Below are 15,532 nucleotides of genomic sequence, written 5' to 3'. Positions count from 1 at the left end.
AATCAGCCAAGTCTGAGATCAGCTACCCGCACCAAGTGTTTCTCTAACCCTAGCTTGGACTCTGAGTATCAGGGAAACACATCCTCTGTAAGTATCTCCAGGTTCCCTAGGCTTATTTCTCTACACTGGTGGGGGCTCCCCAGCTTCCATGGTCTTAGGTTCCAGCACATCTCCACCACCCCCCAACCACCCTCCAAGACCACAGTACCTCCAGGAATTGGGCACTGACTTTGAACTCAGGCCCAGTTACACCCTGCTCCTGTGCCCGCCGCTTGCGTTCGTCGATGCCCTTGAAGAGATGCGCAATGGCCCTTGGGATGATGCCCTGCTCCTCTTCTGATGTCACTGTGTCGAAGCCGGTGCCCATAGTGTATGTCTTTCCAGCCCCTGTCTGCATGGGCAAAGACACAGTAAAGCTGGTACCAGCAAGCCTGGGCCTGGGACAAATCCTCTTACCCATTACCTCTGGACCAGTGAACCTTTTTTACCTCAGAGACAAACCCTATAGAATTCCCTGATGAAAGCCTGCCTCTGCTAACCAGACATGCTGGTAACTCAGATGCCAGACAAAACCACACAACTGGGTCTTGAGTGACTGCTCTCTTGTGGGCCTTATCTCCCCAACTGGGTGGAGAGACTGAGGTTGAAATGCTCGCTGGTTTGGGTAGGAGTGGCTTACCTGTCCATAGGCCAGCACTGTGGCATTATAGCCCTCAAAGCAGCCTTCGATGAGTTTGCTCACACAGGTCGAATAGATTTGCTCCTGCCAGGTGTCCAAGTCAAAGACAAAGTCATAGGTGAAGGCCTTGTCCTTCCCCAGCAGGACCTGGGGCTCCCCAGGGGTAACAGAGGTACAGATGTGACAGCCTTCAATCTTCTCCTTTGATAGCTGGGGCCGGATCCTGCTCAGGGTGGAAAGAGCCCTGAGTCAGGTCCATCTGGGTAGAAGAGACAGACCACCCTCTCACGTTACCAGACATAAGTCTGTTTACCCCGCAAGCCAGGAAAGGAAGGAAGGTCGGAAGGCCCAGGGAATGGCTTCATATGTGTATTGCCCAAACCAGTAGTAGCTAACATTGATTGAATGCTTGGTAACCCGAATGTATGTTGTGTATAAAAGTAAGTCATGTGTTCTTCACTGTAAACCTACGAGGTATCTATCTGCCTGGTTGTCCATAGCCCACGGTTCTAAAACAGAGCGAAGGGGCCAAACCTGAGCGAACGCATACCACCAACACAACCCCTAACCCCCAGAGGTCTGAAAGTCAGTATCTCTCTTGCAAGGAGAGGATAGCTAGCCCATTCTGGAGAGATAAAGCTTAGGGCCAAGGCTGGAAAGAGAAGGACAGGACAGGCAGCACCCCACAACTCTGGACCACATTCTTCTGAGCCAGTCTGGGAGAAAGCTAGGACCATGGCTGAGGCTTGTGGAGGCTACAAGGGCCTTTAATGCAGCAACCGCCTTCCCAGGTGCCAGGCCTTGGTGGTACTCTCAGACACGAGTGCTGGTTCTTTCCAGGAACTGAAGGGCCAGCCCAAACACAACCAAGGCAGCCTAGGTCATGTAGAGAGGCAACAGGGTTTCCCCACATCCCAGACACTGGCTCAGAGGAGTCCCTATGTAAAGGGTAAGTGATATCAGTACTGAGTGGGGAGCCAGCCATGGGCAAAACCGTCTCCATCCAGCCACCCCTCATTCCCTTTTCTAAGCTCATCACTGGGATGAGGTTCCCATGGCAACCAAGAATGAGTCAGTAAGCATGTGCGCGCAAGGACTGGCAGAAAGTGCCCTTCAGACATCCCAAAGCAAGAGTGGGGGTAGGCTCCACTGCCATGGGCTCACACTAGTGGCCCCATCAGCTGTGCACTTACAATGAACTGCTTGTCAGGCCCCTCTCTCTAAGCCAACATTTACCAGAGAAGAAAGCAACACCAGGGGCCGGGCCAGCACCCACTGATGGCCCAGAGGCTCCTAGCTGCAGATCCCAGCACCTCCAAATCACCATCATGTCCTTGCCCCAATTGCTTCCACCCCCCAAAGACCCAATGAGAGCTGTCAGCTGGGTGAGGAGTGCCCAAACCTGTCGCTGCACTCTGCTAGGGATAAGGACCGGAGAGGGGCAGGTAGACTGTATGAAGGGTGGGTACTTGGGCAAGTCTCTATACAAATGTGGGAGTTTGCCTTCCTTTAGGAGTGTTTCCTTGAAGGTGTAAACAGTCACTTTAGTGAGTGACTCTCTCCAGAAAGAAATGGAAACCCAAGGAAGGCCCCACCCTTACATAACTGTTAAGAGCCAAAGGTGAAAGAGCCTTTCACCTGTTCTCCTGAACTGGTTTCTGACAGAAAAAGAAAAACTGATCCTTATTCATTTTCTCTGGACCTCCAGACCAGAAGCTTTTCTCTCTCCCCTCAACCCCAGGCTCCTCAGCAGACTTCCATTTCTGCCCTACCCCCTGCTGCGGACACACACACAGGGCTCACCACCGCATGGCCAGGCAAGGCCTATGAACTGATGCATCTTTGACTCTTGACCTCACAACAACCCCTGGGAGGTCTTTACTAGTGGACAGATAAGGAAGCTGGGATGGTGTCATTCAGAGTCACAGACAGTGAGGAGCCATTCCAAGCCCAGGCAGGCTGAATGCACTAGCCCTTCCTCAACCCTGCAGTACACACATTTACTACTGAGGACCAGAGAGAGCTCAGAGAGCAGAGGGAAGCCTCCGACACCTCAGCCTCACTGCAGAGAGTGAGGCACGGCACAGCATAGAAATCAGAGCTTTGGCTCTGTCCTGGAGCTGTGGGGCCTAAAACTGGATACTTCCTCCCAGAGCACGTGGGTGCTCTCTGGTGAACTGAGGGATCATCGCAGCAACCCGGGAAGACCCTCCAACTGCGTAGACAGCATGAGCTCCTGAAGACACCCTCCCCACCACGTGGCGGCCTGTGATGGGATTTCTGGATCCAGTTCAAATACCATTTAATTACTGCGGGCAGATGGCAATGCCGGCGATTGGAGAAGATTGAATCAACGTCCCCAGAGGCAGAGGGAGCAGGCCTGTTATCAGAGCCCTCACAAGGTCTTCAGCAGCCAGTTCCCAGAGCTTCCAAGGGGGCAGAAAAAGAAGAGAGTCAGGGAGAGCAGCTTGAGAAGGTATACTTAGGGTCACTCAGGGCTTTAGGTACCAAAGAGCTGTGGGAGTCTCCCTGGGATTCTTTTTTTCATTCCCACACATCCTGAAACATCAGAGAGCCATCTAGCTTCTAGCTAGCCTATTCAAAGAACACCAGGATGCAATTCGTGAGGAGTGGTGAGTCACTAATTCTCAGAACAACTGATCTGGACGAGACCCAGCGTGTCATGTGGATGAGGGGCTGTGGGGTCGAGCAAAGGCTGACAGTCTCACAGACATTCCCATGTGTGGGTAGTGGGCTAGCCAGCACCCGCCATTACGTGACCTTGGTGGTGTATGAGCTAGAGTATCAATTTCCACTTCCCAGCAGGAGCCATGCCTAAGTCACTCAGGTAGGAAGGAACAAGGCTGAGACTCTGGGCACTCTCCTATCTCCCTCGATGCTTCCTCTAAAAACTCCACCCCCACATTGCTACACACTTCCTTCCGGTGCTACCATCAAGGCTGGATTGCACATCCCATGTGCAATCAGGCAGCACCAAGCAGGGCTGCCCTGCCTTGGTGGGCACAATGTATTGTGACAGCTGAGCTTATCTCTGGTGCCTGTGGAGATTCCGAGCCCTTCAGGAGAGTCCGTCCTGCCTCCCACGGCCCAAGCCTCAGCCTGCACTTGGGTTATATAGATCTATATGGTTTTAGCTTTTTAAGAATGACACCATCCTCCCCTCCGGTAGCCTCTTCCATTGGTCCCCACTCTGTGGGTTGTTCTCCAAGTAGCAGTGACCCACAGAAGGGGGAAATGTCTCTGTACAGCAGGATAGGCATAGATGGCAACCACTGGAAGCTGCATCCTTCCCAGTGGTATGGAAGGAGGGGCCAGGAGTCAGTTCTTCCAACTGCACCAATGGGTCCCTGAGAGATACGACTGTCCCAGGACTGTGAAGTGGCAAGTGGGGGTGTGCACCTTAAGCACAGAAGGTGAGAAGACAAGATCTTAGGAACTGGATATGCCTAGGTAGATTCCAGAAGGAATCAAATGCAGTAGACCACGGAGACGCCTGCACACCCACGTTCACTATGGAGTCTTTTTTCAAAATGGCAGTTATGGAAATTAGCCCATGCGTTCATTAGTGAATCAATAGCTTAAAAAATGTATAGCACAATAAAATACTATTTTGCCATTGCCAAAGAGCGAGTTGTGTTATTTGCAGGAAATAGGCTAATGATCCAAGAGGTTGCTAAGTTGCCTCTTGGAAACCGTAATCACGTTTTTCTCTCATATGTAGTATTTAAAAGTAAGACTTGAAGGGGAAAGGGAGACCAGAAGTCAGGCGGAAACAGGAACGTAAAAGGGAGGTGGGTGTTGAGACCAGAGTACATGAGACAGGCATATTGAAACCCATCACTGAATGATTAGAATATATCCTAAAATAGAAAATCTGGAAGTGGAAAGATACAACATTTAAAACAAACTGGCACATTATGGCTTGCAAGCCCATTAGTTGACTATTATTATCAAAGAAGCTGGCAGCCCGAAGATCTTGTGACATTTTTGCCCAGGGAGAGTGTGAATCTGCAGACTATCTTTCTATCCTTCCTCTCCACCCTGTTGGGAAGGATGACCGAGGGCCCCTCTCCGAAAGGCCCCCGGAATCTTGCTGAACAGAGCGGCCCTATTCGCCATTTGACAAACGGCTGGCAGGGTGGCGCAGCCAAGGCTTTTCAGAAGCAGGATCTGGCACCGCAGCTGAGGTCACCATGCTTCCTCCGCTCACAAACGAACAGTGGCTGGCCTGATGTGGGCGGCTGCCCCCACCCCCGCAGCGCTGAGCCACAGCAGAGAGACTTAAAGGCGGGCGAGTCAGGGGACAAAGGCTGCCAGCCGGAGCCTAGGGCCGCGGGAAGAGCTGAGCTCAGCGGTTCTTCGGCTCGTCAGGAGCAGGACTGGGCGGTAGCAAGTGAAGGGCAGAGGACACAGAGGAGCGCAGGCCAGGGGCTGCTGAGAGACTGCCAAGGGCAAAACTCGCTTTCTGCAGAGCATAAAGGCTAGGTGGACCTGGGTACGTGCCTGAGACCCAACAGCCACCACCAAAGTTTAGGAGGAGCCTCACCTTAGGGCCTCCAGTGACATCACACAAAGGCGGCCAATCGCCCTTCCCAGAAGCTCCGCCCAGTGACTTTGGGTTCCTAGGGGGTTGGCTGTTTTTTTTTTTTTTTTTTTTTTTTTGGTAAAACTTGTCCCATCTACTCAGCTACTCTACTAGGCCAGAGCTCCTAACCTACTCTCCCTTAGTCTTCACCCAAGGCCTACAAGGGTGCAGTGTTTTACACTTAAAGACTTTCCACTGATGAGAAAGAACAGGCGGTGATATTAAAACAATCCAGAGCTTTAAACAAGCCAAAAGCTTAAAAAAAAGCATTTGTGTTTGTATGTGTGTATGCATACATGTAATAAACATGTGTGGGTGCATGTATGGCAGAATACACATGTGGAGGCCAGAGGACAAGCACTGGAATCTCTTTCTTCCACTATTTGGGTCCTGGGAATTGAATTTATGTTATCAGGGCTTAGCATCAAATACTTTTACAGGCCGAGCCGTCTCTCTGTTCCTTAGTTCCTTAGTGATGGATTATTTTTCTGACAGTGAAATGAGACAGTTCAAGCTGGATTAGGATATATTAAAGTCAGGTCTATTGGGAAGCTGCTCTCAGGTGAGTTTACTGTCCCCAAGGACCAAGGCAGGGGTGGGGGGAAGACAGGGCAGGAGAAGAGGAAAGAGGGAGAGGGATGGAAGGGGGAGAGAGGAGACAGAGAGAGAGAGAGAGAGAGAGAGAGAGGGAGGGAGGGAGGGAGGGAGGGAGGGAGGGAGGGGGAGGGAGGGAGGGAGAGAGAGAGAGGGAGAGAGAGAGAGAGAGAGAGAGAGAGAGAGAGAGAGAGAGAGAGAGAGAGAACAAAATGTCTAGATTAAGATCCTCTTCGGGAAGGGTCTGAAAAGTTCAGGGTTGGGGGTCAGGGTATGCCAGATAGGGACTGAGAGATGGTGGAAGAACTTGGAAGCCAGGTCTGCTTTAATATCTAAAATGAGCACTTGGGTCCCTTGTCCCAGGCAGGATCCAAACCAAACCAAACCCTTAAAAGCTAAAGATGGTACTGAGTCTGATCCCTGATATCTTTTCTTTGCTGAGACTTTACCTGCAACTCATTTCACCTAGTACAGTAAACTTCAGTACTCAGGGGCAAGAGAGCTTCTTGCTAGATGCTATCCATCACTTTGCCCATAGTGGGTCATCACACACACACACACACACGCACACACACACACACACACACACACACACACACACACACACACACGCACGCACACGGTTTAAGATGAGCAATTTATCTCTAAGCTGGCCGGAGCTCAAGGTCACTTGACTGATAAGGAACAAGGCTGCTTTTTCCAGAGGTTTGAGCAAATTAGCATGCACACACTCACTTGTGTAAGATTTGCACTTGAGGAATTCTAGACTGAGAGATACTCCCTTCCCAGACCTACCTCCAAACTTAAGAACTAGATACCTGGACTAGAGACCTAGGAACCAGAGACCTGAACTCAGATGGTAATCAGTAATCAACATAGACCCTTCGGAAGAACTTTCATGGGGCTAAAAGCATGTCTGTTTTGTTGTAAGGAGTCTTTTCTGGAGTCTTGAAAGGGAGCTCTTGGCGGGGCGGAGGGGGTGGAGCTTCAGAGGGACTATAAAGGAGCCCTATCGCCCAACATCTGGCTGGGCTGTATCCAGGCTTGATAGGTACCAAAGGCAGCTTAGACCCATTGGCTCCTCCTCATGCCCTGAATCCACATGCCTAGTTCCAACCACAGGAGGTGGGGCAAAGTGAAGGACCAGCTGCTGTGTTCTTTACGGTGTGCGTTGGGCTCATGTATGCAAGAGACACAAAAGGGACACAGAGGCCTCATGGTCTCCAGTCTGCCTCTCACACACTCACTTTACTATGCTATGTGACCTGCCAAGGACACACTCTTCCTCATCAGAGACTGGGCAAGATCAAAGGGGAACTTAGCTACAGCCAGAGGGATTTAGATAAGCTAGCAAAAAGAACTTCCTGCCTGTAAAGATGGTTAAATCCTGGAAAGGGAAGCCTGAAAGCGGCAGAAATTATCCTTGGGGGTAGCAGGTTTGCCCGTCCTTCAAGCCTTCTCCCAGTCCCTAGCCTCATCTGAGAACCTGGGCGCCACGAGCACTCTATGTGTTGTCACAAAACTATGGAGCAAGGGACACATGCCCCATTTTCCTGAAATCCGGGAGGTGACATTTCACAAGCTGGAAGCCCCCCTCCCCCCAACAATGTATAATGATGCAGACAAAATTTAAAGCAGTCTCATGTGTGCCCAATCCTGCTGTAGTCACTGGGCCACCCCTAAACAGGGACAGAAGGGTCAGGCTGGAGAAAAATGAACCCTTTAGAATCCCTGCTGATCCCACCAGCAGCTGCCTGCCTGCCTGGAGGGAAAGAAAGCATTTCCCAAGCTTTGTAGCTATGGAGGCTGAACTGGGCCATTAGTAGAAAGCAGGCTTCCTTTGCCCTCTGTAGTACCCCCTTCCCCCCAACACACGTGCTTGTACACACAACGCTCGAGAGCACACACACACACACACACACACACACACACACACACACACACACACACACTTCTCTTAGGCAGCCTGGCAACCTGCCAGCTGCTAGAAGCAAAATCCTTACTCTCTCAGGGGAGTCTGGCTTTCAGACGCCCGAGGGGCTTTTAGCTGACTTAGCCGAGACAAGGCATCTCTCCACAGGCCCTGGTCTTCTCTCCATCAGGTTGGCAAGACCTAATTCAGGGTGCTAACTCTGAATCAGAGTGAGGGGAAATCCAGCTGTACTAGGAGCAGAACCACCAGGACCATATCACCATTTGCCTATTGGAACCTCCCTTGGCTTTTTATAGGCATCTGGAGCCCAGCCCTCTTGTGGTTACCCTCAGGAAAAGATGGGGCTGGTTCTGCACCCCCCAAACAAGAAGGCTTTGTATTGTGGGGTCAAAGGGCATGGATTTATGAGGCCCTGGCAGACCTGGCGAAAAGGGCCTGGTCAACACTCTCTGCTTGACTTCTGCCTCTGAGATCATGGGGAGGGGATGTGACACTCCACAACAACCTCAGGAGGCACTGGGGTGTCTAGGGCTCTAACTCCACCCCCTTCAAAGGGGATGTCCTCAACTTTACTTTCAGTTCATTCTAGAGCTCTGGCAGCAGAGTTCTGAGTCACACCTAGAAGCAGAAACAGAGAGGACACCTTCTCTGAGACACCCCGGACCTTAGAACCTCGTTGTCTGTAGCCTTGAGTCAAGGCCACACCCCAGGACCGACAGCAGGCTGGGGTGGAGGCAGCAAGCAGATGAATGACATGTCAGGAGATAGACCACAGGAGGCTGGGAGAAGGCTAGCCCCTGTCTGAGGGCGGTACCCCAGCCTGTGATTGGCCAGCCAAGCAGCCAGGCTGTGAGCAGCACCAGGCGCTTCCTAAGATGGAGGTGGGTCTGACCCCTCTCTGTCTTTGGAGCCTGTGAAAAAAAAGGCAAGTCCATCTCAGGGAACTGCCACTCAGCTATGCTTCCTCAGTCCTACCCCCATCTCAGGGCATCTGGTAGGGGTTTTCCATAACCTCCCAAGAGACAGGAGACACTGCAGCATCAGGCTTAGCCCAGATCCCAGAGCTGTGCTGGCATCTGCATCTGGTAGGGGGGCAGCTCAGTAGGGGCTGGGCCCAGGGGACACTCCCCGGCTGAGGAATGCAGAGCAACAGGCAGCTGGCTGGATGGCGCGGAGGGCGGCCAGCCTCCCTCCAGCACACTGGACCAGTTGCAATTCCCTGTAGCAAGTCTGCAGGCTCTCTAATGAGTGCACCTCGTTGAAATGGGGCAACTCCGAATAGAGAAAGGACAGGTAGCTTGCCCACACTGCCATGCCACCAAGGTAGAGAGCCAGGCATTTGGGGACAGGGACCACAGCACATCTCCTTCCCATATCCCAGAGAATCTGGAGGCAAAAGAAGGAGCCCACCAGTGATGGGGACAATGCATCCATTAGGCCACTGACTGCCCCAGGGCTTCTGAACCCTCAGAGCCCCAACCCCCAATCTTAGCTGAAGCAGCTGATTCACAGAGTGAGTTGGAAGGACAAGAGGCACTGCTTTCTTCAATGACCTCAAGACACTAATGTCCAGAGGACACGAGAGGCCTGGGAACCCAAGACACCTGGGGCTCTGCCTTTGACTAGTGTGGCTACCCTATAGGAGTTGGGAGTTGGGACCCTAAAAAGACGACCAGAAAACACAGATATTTGCATCACGATTCAAAACAGTAGCAAAATTACAGTTATGAAGTAGCAATGAAAGTAATTTCATGGTTGGGGGTCCCCACAACACAATGAACTGTATTAACGGGTTGCAGCATGAGGAAGGAGACAGTCACAAGGACCTCAGAAGAGAACAACAGCTTCTCAAACCCAAAAGAAAACAGCAAGGTTGTGGGAGCTCAGGCCTGGGTGGTGACAGGCAGCTATGCCAGTAGCCACTAAGGCACACTTGGAGAATGTCACCCTTTGCCACGCATCTGCCCGGGTGCTCTATGTATTTCCCTCATCCCCTTTCACCACGGCAGGGCAGGGCAATAAAACATCTGAAGCAAAGACCGGGGCTCTCAGCCAATTAGCAGCCAGACAGGGGGAATCCGGTTAGGGCAGGTTGCATGTGTTGCAAACCACAGAGCCCTGAGTTCAGATCCAGCCTCTCTCATCCCTGCTCCCCTGGGTTTGCTCATGAGAGAAGCATCGATTATTTGGTCAGCTGAGCATGAGAGGACAGACCTAGTGCCCAGCTCTGGGCGAAAACTTTAACAATTATGGTATTGGGTCACAATCAGAAGATGAATAGATTGGCTGCAAATCAATCCACTTTTACTAGATACGATCATTTAAACTAGAGAGACAAACACCTCTTAAGCACACTTAATTTAGGATATTTGTTTAAACATTTTATTCATCCTCAATGACCCAGGAGTCCTCTTGAGCTTTGTTTCCTACAAGGCACTACTCAGTTCTACGAGGTACTACAAGGTGCTGCTAATCGGAACCAGCCAAGAGTTCCCAGTCTCTGATGGGTAAAATGAGGTCCAGAAAGACAAGAGAGGTAAACAATTACATGGGTTCAGCCCTGCCCTTTGTCCCCAGAGCTATAATAAGGGTGTCAGCCTTGTGTCACCTCTGCTGGTTCCCTGGCCCCAGCCCCACCCTACCACTGCTTGGTTGTTTTCAAAAGCTAAGAGCCAATCAAACTGGCTGGCTGGGTAGCGTAGCGGAGGGGCCAATTTCCGGGGCCTGTGGTTACAACACTCCACTTCCTTGTGATGATATAAGCCCCATTTCTCAAACAGGAGGGCACTAGCAAGATTCTCAAGTCTCTACACATCCCATAGAGGGCTCAGTTTCCCAGATCTATAAATTAGACAGCACAGGACACAGCCAGATAGCACTGCTTAGCTTTGAGACCCTGGAGGCACCCCCACATAGCCACCCCACAGTTTCTTCTGTCTTTACTCTCCTTCCTGTCCTGACAAAAATCCTAATTAAAAAATTTAGGCAGTCATTGAGCAAGATTCCCAGAAAGACTAATATACTTGGGAAGTCGATGAAGTGAGATGTCCCAGCTAGGAGAGGGCAGAAATGGAATCTATGGTCCCTTGAGTCCCTAGCTAGGCACCTCCCCCTCCCCATCCCACTGAAGGAAGGAAGCTGAGCAAAGTCAGGCAGAGATAAGGGGAAGGGGCTAGGCAACACCAAGGACTCTCTTTATGGTGAAGAGCAGAGCAGGGGTGCGGGGAGTGGGCTGGGAGGAGTGGGGGGCTGAAAGGGTCTTAAATAAACTTGTCCTGTATCCTGGCTTCCTGCCCTAATTTCAACCTTGCAAACTTAGGTTTCTTGGCTACTCCACTTACGGCCCCCATTTGCCAGGCCTCTTTCTGCAGCACAGATGGGTACAGCTCAGCCTTCTCCCTCTCTGGCTTGGCTGCACACCCTTATCCCTCACCCCAGGTAAAGGCCTTTGGAGTACAGGGATTAGTGGATAAAAGGATCCCAGGCAGGTGATGGACCAGTTGGTAATCTCCAGTGTGAGGTTGACTGGCCTGGGTTCAGGGTTCAGGCACAGATGGGTCTAACTCTGCCTAGTTGGGGAAAACCACAGGGTGAGGATTTGGGGACCTGGTCACATCTGGCCCTGTCCCCCACATCCTGAAAGTTCCCTCTTTCTGACTCTAGGAGTTCTGGCCCTCAAGCAGTACTTTTGTACACAGACAGTCCTGGTTGTGAATCAACAGTCCTGGGGTCCCCTTTCTAACACCCAGGCCGTCTTCCCACACATGCCTCTGATCAGCTCCGTCTTACTCTCTGTTCATAGGGCCAGACCTCAGGACTTCACCATAAGTGACTCTCATGAGAATTCAGAGAGGACTTCCAGGAAGTCAGGAAGACAGCTCTCTTTGTCAGCAGCTAGGAAACTTACAGTCATGGGTAGGTCTAGGCAACCCGAAATCCTTGCTGCTCATAAATGCAGCCTCACACCCAGTCCCTTCCGTCACACACACGGGTGGTGACACTGGAGGTGAGACATGAAAAGAGACCCGGAACCAAGCAGAATGCCCCCTAAAGCACATCACTGGCACCATCTGCTCCTTCTTCCAACTCAGTCCCACCCTCAGTTCTCTGATTAGAACCTGGGCTCTGTCCAGGCATTGTCTGCCTGCACGGCCGGCTGCCCATTGAGGTCTGGCGTGTGCCGGGCTGGCTGGTCTAGAGCCAGACGGGATGAGTGGGAGGGGCTCTCACCTTCTTGGAGCCCTGGGAAAGGCTAGCTCTTCAGATGTTTAATTTCCACACAACTTCATATACATGCTGACTCCGGTTGAGAAAAGCATCCCAAAGCCCTGGGTGCAGAAGGCAGCCACCATCCCTCTCTGTGGTAAAAGTCCCAGAAATGTCCTGGTGGTTGTGGAAAGAGAACACTAGCTATCCCTTTACTCTCTACACAGGTGCCCGTGCACCTAGGCTCTTGAAGTGGGAACCCCAATATTTTACCATGCCAGGCCCATACTGGGGAGTCTGAATCAAGAAGGAAGGCCTTTGTTTGGCTCTCTCCTGTAAAATGGAGTCTAAAGGAAAGCCCCCATGGATAGGGCACCCCATCTCCTGCCCTGTCCATCCTGGTTCACGCTGGTTGGAGGTTGGGTTTCCGTTTTCTTTTATGATAGGTGGCTCCCCAACTGCTGTAGATGCCATACTGATATTTCTCACTCCCACCCGGGCCATTCGCATCCCTCGACCCCCAAGGGTTCCTGAGGCAATGTCAGCCTCAGTAGCAGCCTGGCTCCGCCCCACCAGCCCACCAGGCACCTGCAGGGCTCCTCTTTGTCTCTGGCTGTTCAGTGCCAGGAAGAGTGCGTACAAGTGACGTTCTGAGTGCGGTAGGAGCTGCTGGACCGTAGGCAGCCCTCAATCCCCCTCCCTCAGCACCTGAGCTATTATACTAAGCCTCTGTGCCTTCTCTCTGGGTTGCACAGAGTTGGTCAGGTTGGAGGGGCAGAAAGAGAGAACCTATCCAATCGATTTCTTTCATCTTGTCTAGAAGCCACTTCCCAGGATCCCTGGAATCTGGGTCATCTCTGACCCATGGGATTTGGACATTTGTCTCAGGGACCCACCCTAGACTTTGACTGCTCCACTCCAGAGACATATGCTCCTCTGTGTATCCCTGAGTTGGTGACCAGCTCCTACATTGGTTCCTTCCCAATATGTTCTTATAGAGAAGGTCACAAAACAAAACCAGGAGAGCTGGTGGAAGGCACCTTCACCCACCACAGAGAACAGATAGCTCAACTTTGTAGCATTTCCTGTCCCTACACCTGTGTGCCCCTATGGAAAAAAAAACCCGACTCAGTTACGTCCTCTTTCCTCTTAATGTCTGCCAGATTATTTCTAGTACCTGCAGATATTGGGAAGGGGACTCCAGATAAATCTAAGGGCTCTTTCCCGTTGCTCAGTTTCACCTATGTGCCTGTGAATGTAGCATTAGGGTCCTGTCACCCCCCCTTACACCTCTTCTGGATTAGTCCCTCAGATACACCTTTTTCTTTCTCCCTAGCTCCATCTCCTCTTGGGGCAGGACCAGCAGGGCTTTCTCCAAAAACCATTGGCATCCTGTGGAAAACCAAGGCACCATTCCAGCCCTTTCATGGGTCCCACAGCCGATCTTTGTCTGTTGTATCCGCTCCCAGGATGGTGAGCTGGATCGAGAGCATAGAACTAACTAACTGGGGTAGATAGGGGGAGGGGGCATTCCCTCCTATACCCCAGAATGAGACGGTAGCCTCATGGGGAGGACAAGAGGAAACACACAGAAGCTCTGGCCTGGGCCAAAGCTGGGTGTGAAATACCGGATTTCCTTGTTTATTCGATTTTCTGATCATTAAGGGCTCCCAAGAGGGGCCAGAAATTACCACCCAAACAAAGCCACCTTCCATCAGTCCGCAGGGCCGCCGCTCCCCTGCGGCAGCCGGGCCAGCGCGCGTCGGCCCCTCCTCCTGGACTGCAGGCTCCTGCTCGAGCGGTGCCCGCGCCCCCCGCCCCGAGAACACGCGAGACAAAGCTCGAACCCCTCCTCGCACGCCCCTTCCCCGCCATCGACCCTCACCTGACGGCCACTTTGACACAGCAGTCGCCCTGGCCAGCCATGGTTCTCTGGCACCAGGGTCTGGGCGCGGATCAGGGGCGGGGGTCCGGGGGCCACTGCTCCCGGCAGCGGCTGCGGCTGCAGAAGGCGGAGGCACGGACGCAGCTAGCGAAAGCGACCTCGCAGGCTGGAGGTGACATGCTCGCAGGAGGCGGCAGAGGGGCTCACCCGCGGCCGGCCCCACGGGGCTGGTCCCATGCGTCTCCTCCAGCCATCGCGCGGAGGTGCTGAGCTCGTTGACAGCGGGCAGTGAGACCCGCAGCTCCCTACAGCGCGGCACACGCGCGCGCACACACCTCCCACCCGGACCGCCACCTCCCGCCGCAGCGCGAACAAAGGGGGCGGGGGCCGAGCCGCCTCAGGACCCACCCACAGCCCCTCAGAGCCGCGCAGGGCCCCGCCCCTCCCCAGAGCCGCCAATAGAAGGCCCCAACGAGCAGCTGAGGCGGGACTTAAGCCTTTAAAGAGACCTCTTGGCTCACGTCCATCGGGTTGCTGGGAGGGGTGGGGTAGGATTGGAGGTTGGGGGGGGGGGGCGGCGAGCAGGAGTGGCCTGATGGACTCATCCCTGGGAAGTTGACCATTCGGGAACCGCGGCCCTCGAAGTCATGGCACTTCAGCCTCAGTGGGACCTTCGTTTCCCAAATGAGGAACGGGACTCAAAGAGGAACACTCCAAGGTCATACAGCGAATCTGTGGCTAGGAATGGGTAAGGACCTAGCCTTTGGGCAGTGTGCTGCACCTCAAAGCATCCCACAGAGATTAGCAATTTGCAAGAGCCAGCGAAGTGTTCCTTCTGCATTTATTTTGGTAAATCCGCCAACCTTTATTGAAGGGGATTCTTGTTAATGTCTAAGTAAATTTCCCCACCTCCACCCTGCAATATCATTATGTTCATATTTTGCTTCAACGGCTGGCCAGCTCAGCCTTTTCTTACTGGACAAGGCTCCCACTAACCTTTATGACCCACGGGGCCTGGTTCACACTCTTTGTGACAGTTGGGGCAGAGGGTCAATGTGGGAGGCCCATATCTGCTTGGGAGGTTGTAGGAACAAAGGAACAGTTAACTCCAGATACCTGGGAGATGCTAGATGCCCAAGTGGGAGGGAAGGGAAGGAGAAGCCGGCCGCTGCCATCACAAATATATATAAAGGATTAGCCCAGGAGACTTCAACACAGGGCCCCGAGAAAGGAGACCACTGATGCGAAGTCAATTCCCTTCACACCCCCTCCCCAGTCCCAGTTTCTCCCTGCCCCCCCTCCAACTCCCAACATTAAGGCTATTCACAGGGCCCCTCAGCAGCTGCCTTCCCTTCCCAGGCTTCACCCAGCTCCTTCCTCTGGAAAAGGCCCAAGAGGAGGACCCAGCTGCAGCTCAGGATGTGGATGAAGACCTCTGGGGGAGGGGAGGCAGGGGAGTCTGACTCTGAGTGTCTTGCATCAGCCTCAGATGATGAAACCCTGTGAGACATTTTGGCAAGGGTGTATATTTAGGGTCTTGAGGATCCACTTCTTGGTGCCACCCTTCCTCACACCCACCCCCATTTGTGACTGCTTCCACTCGGGAGCGCAGACCCCTGTTTGGAATAA

General features: G+C 52.7%; 1 protein-coding gene across 3 annotated transcripts in view; it reads right to left on the bottom strand.

The window, feature by feature from the left end:
- KIF21B (kinesin family member 21B) overlaps positions 1-13,944 on the bottom strand; it is a gene marked incomplete at both ends in the record, with an annotated part of 43,079 nt that extends 29,135 nt beyond the window's left edge. For all 3 annotated transcript variants that reach the window (XM_080917639.1, XM_080917637.1, XM_080917638.1), the window contains 3 exons: positions 209-391; positions 680-902; positions 13,904-13,944. In XM_080917639.1, coding sequence (XP_080773765.1) covers positions 209-391; positions 680-902; positions 13,904-13,944 — 447 coding nt within the window. The remainder of the gene's footprint in view (positions 1-208; positions 392-679; positions 903-13,903) is intronic.
- Between the last annotated feature and the right edge of the window lie 1,588 nt (positions 13,945-15,532).

This window comes from Micromys minutus (assembly GCF_963924665.1).
Source record: "Micromys minutus genome assembly, chromosome: 6".
Classification (NCBI taxonomy): domain Eukaryota; kingdom Metazoa; phylum Chordata; class Mammalia; order Rodentia; family Muridae; genus Micromys; species Micromys minutus.
Note: the sequence above shows the minus strand (reverse complement) of the source record. Positions and strands in the feature narration are given on the sequence as shown.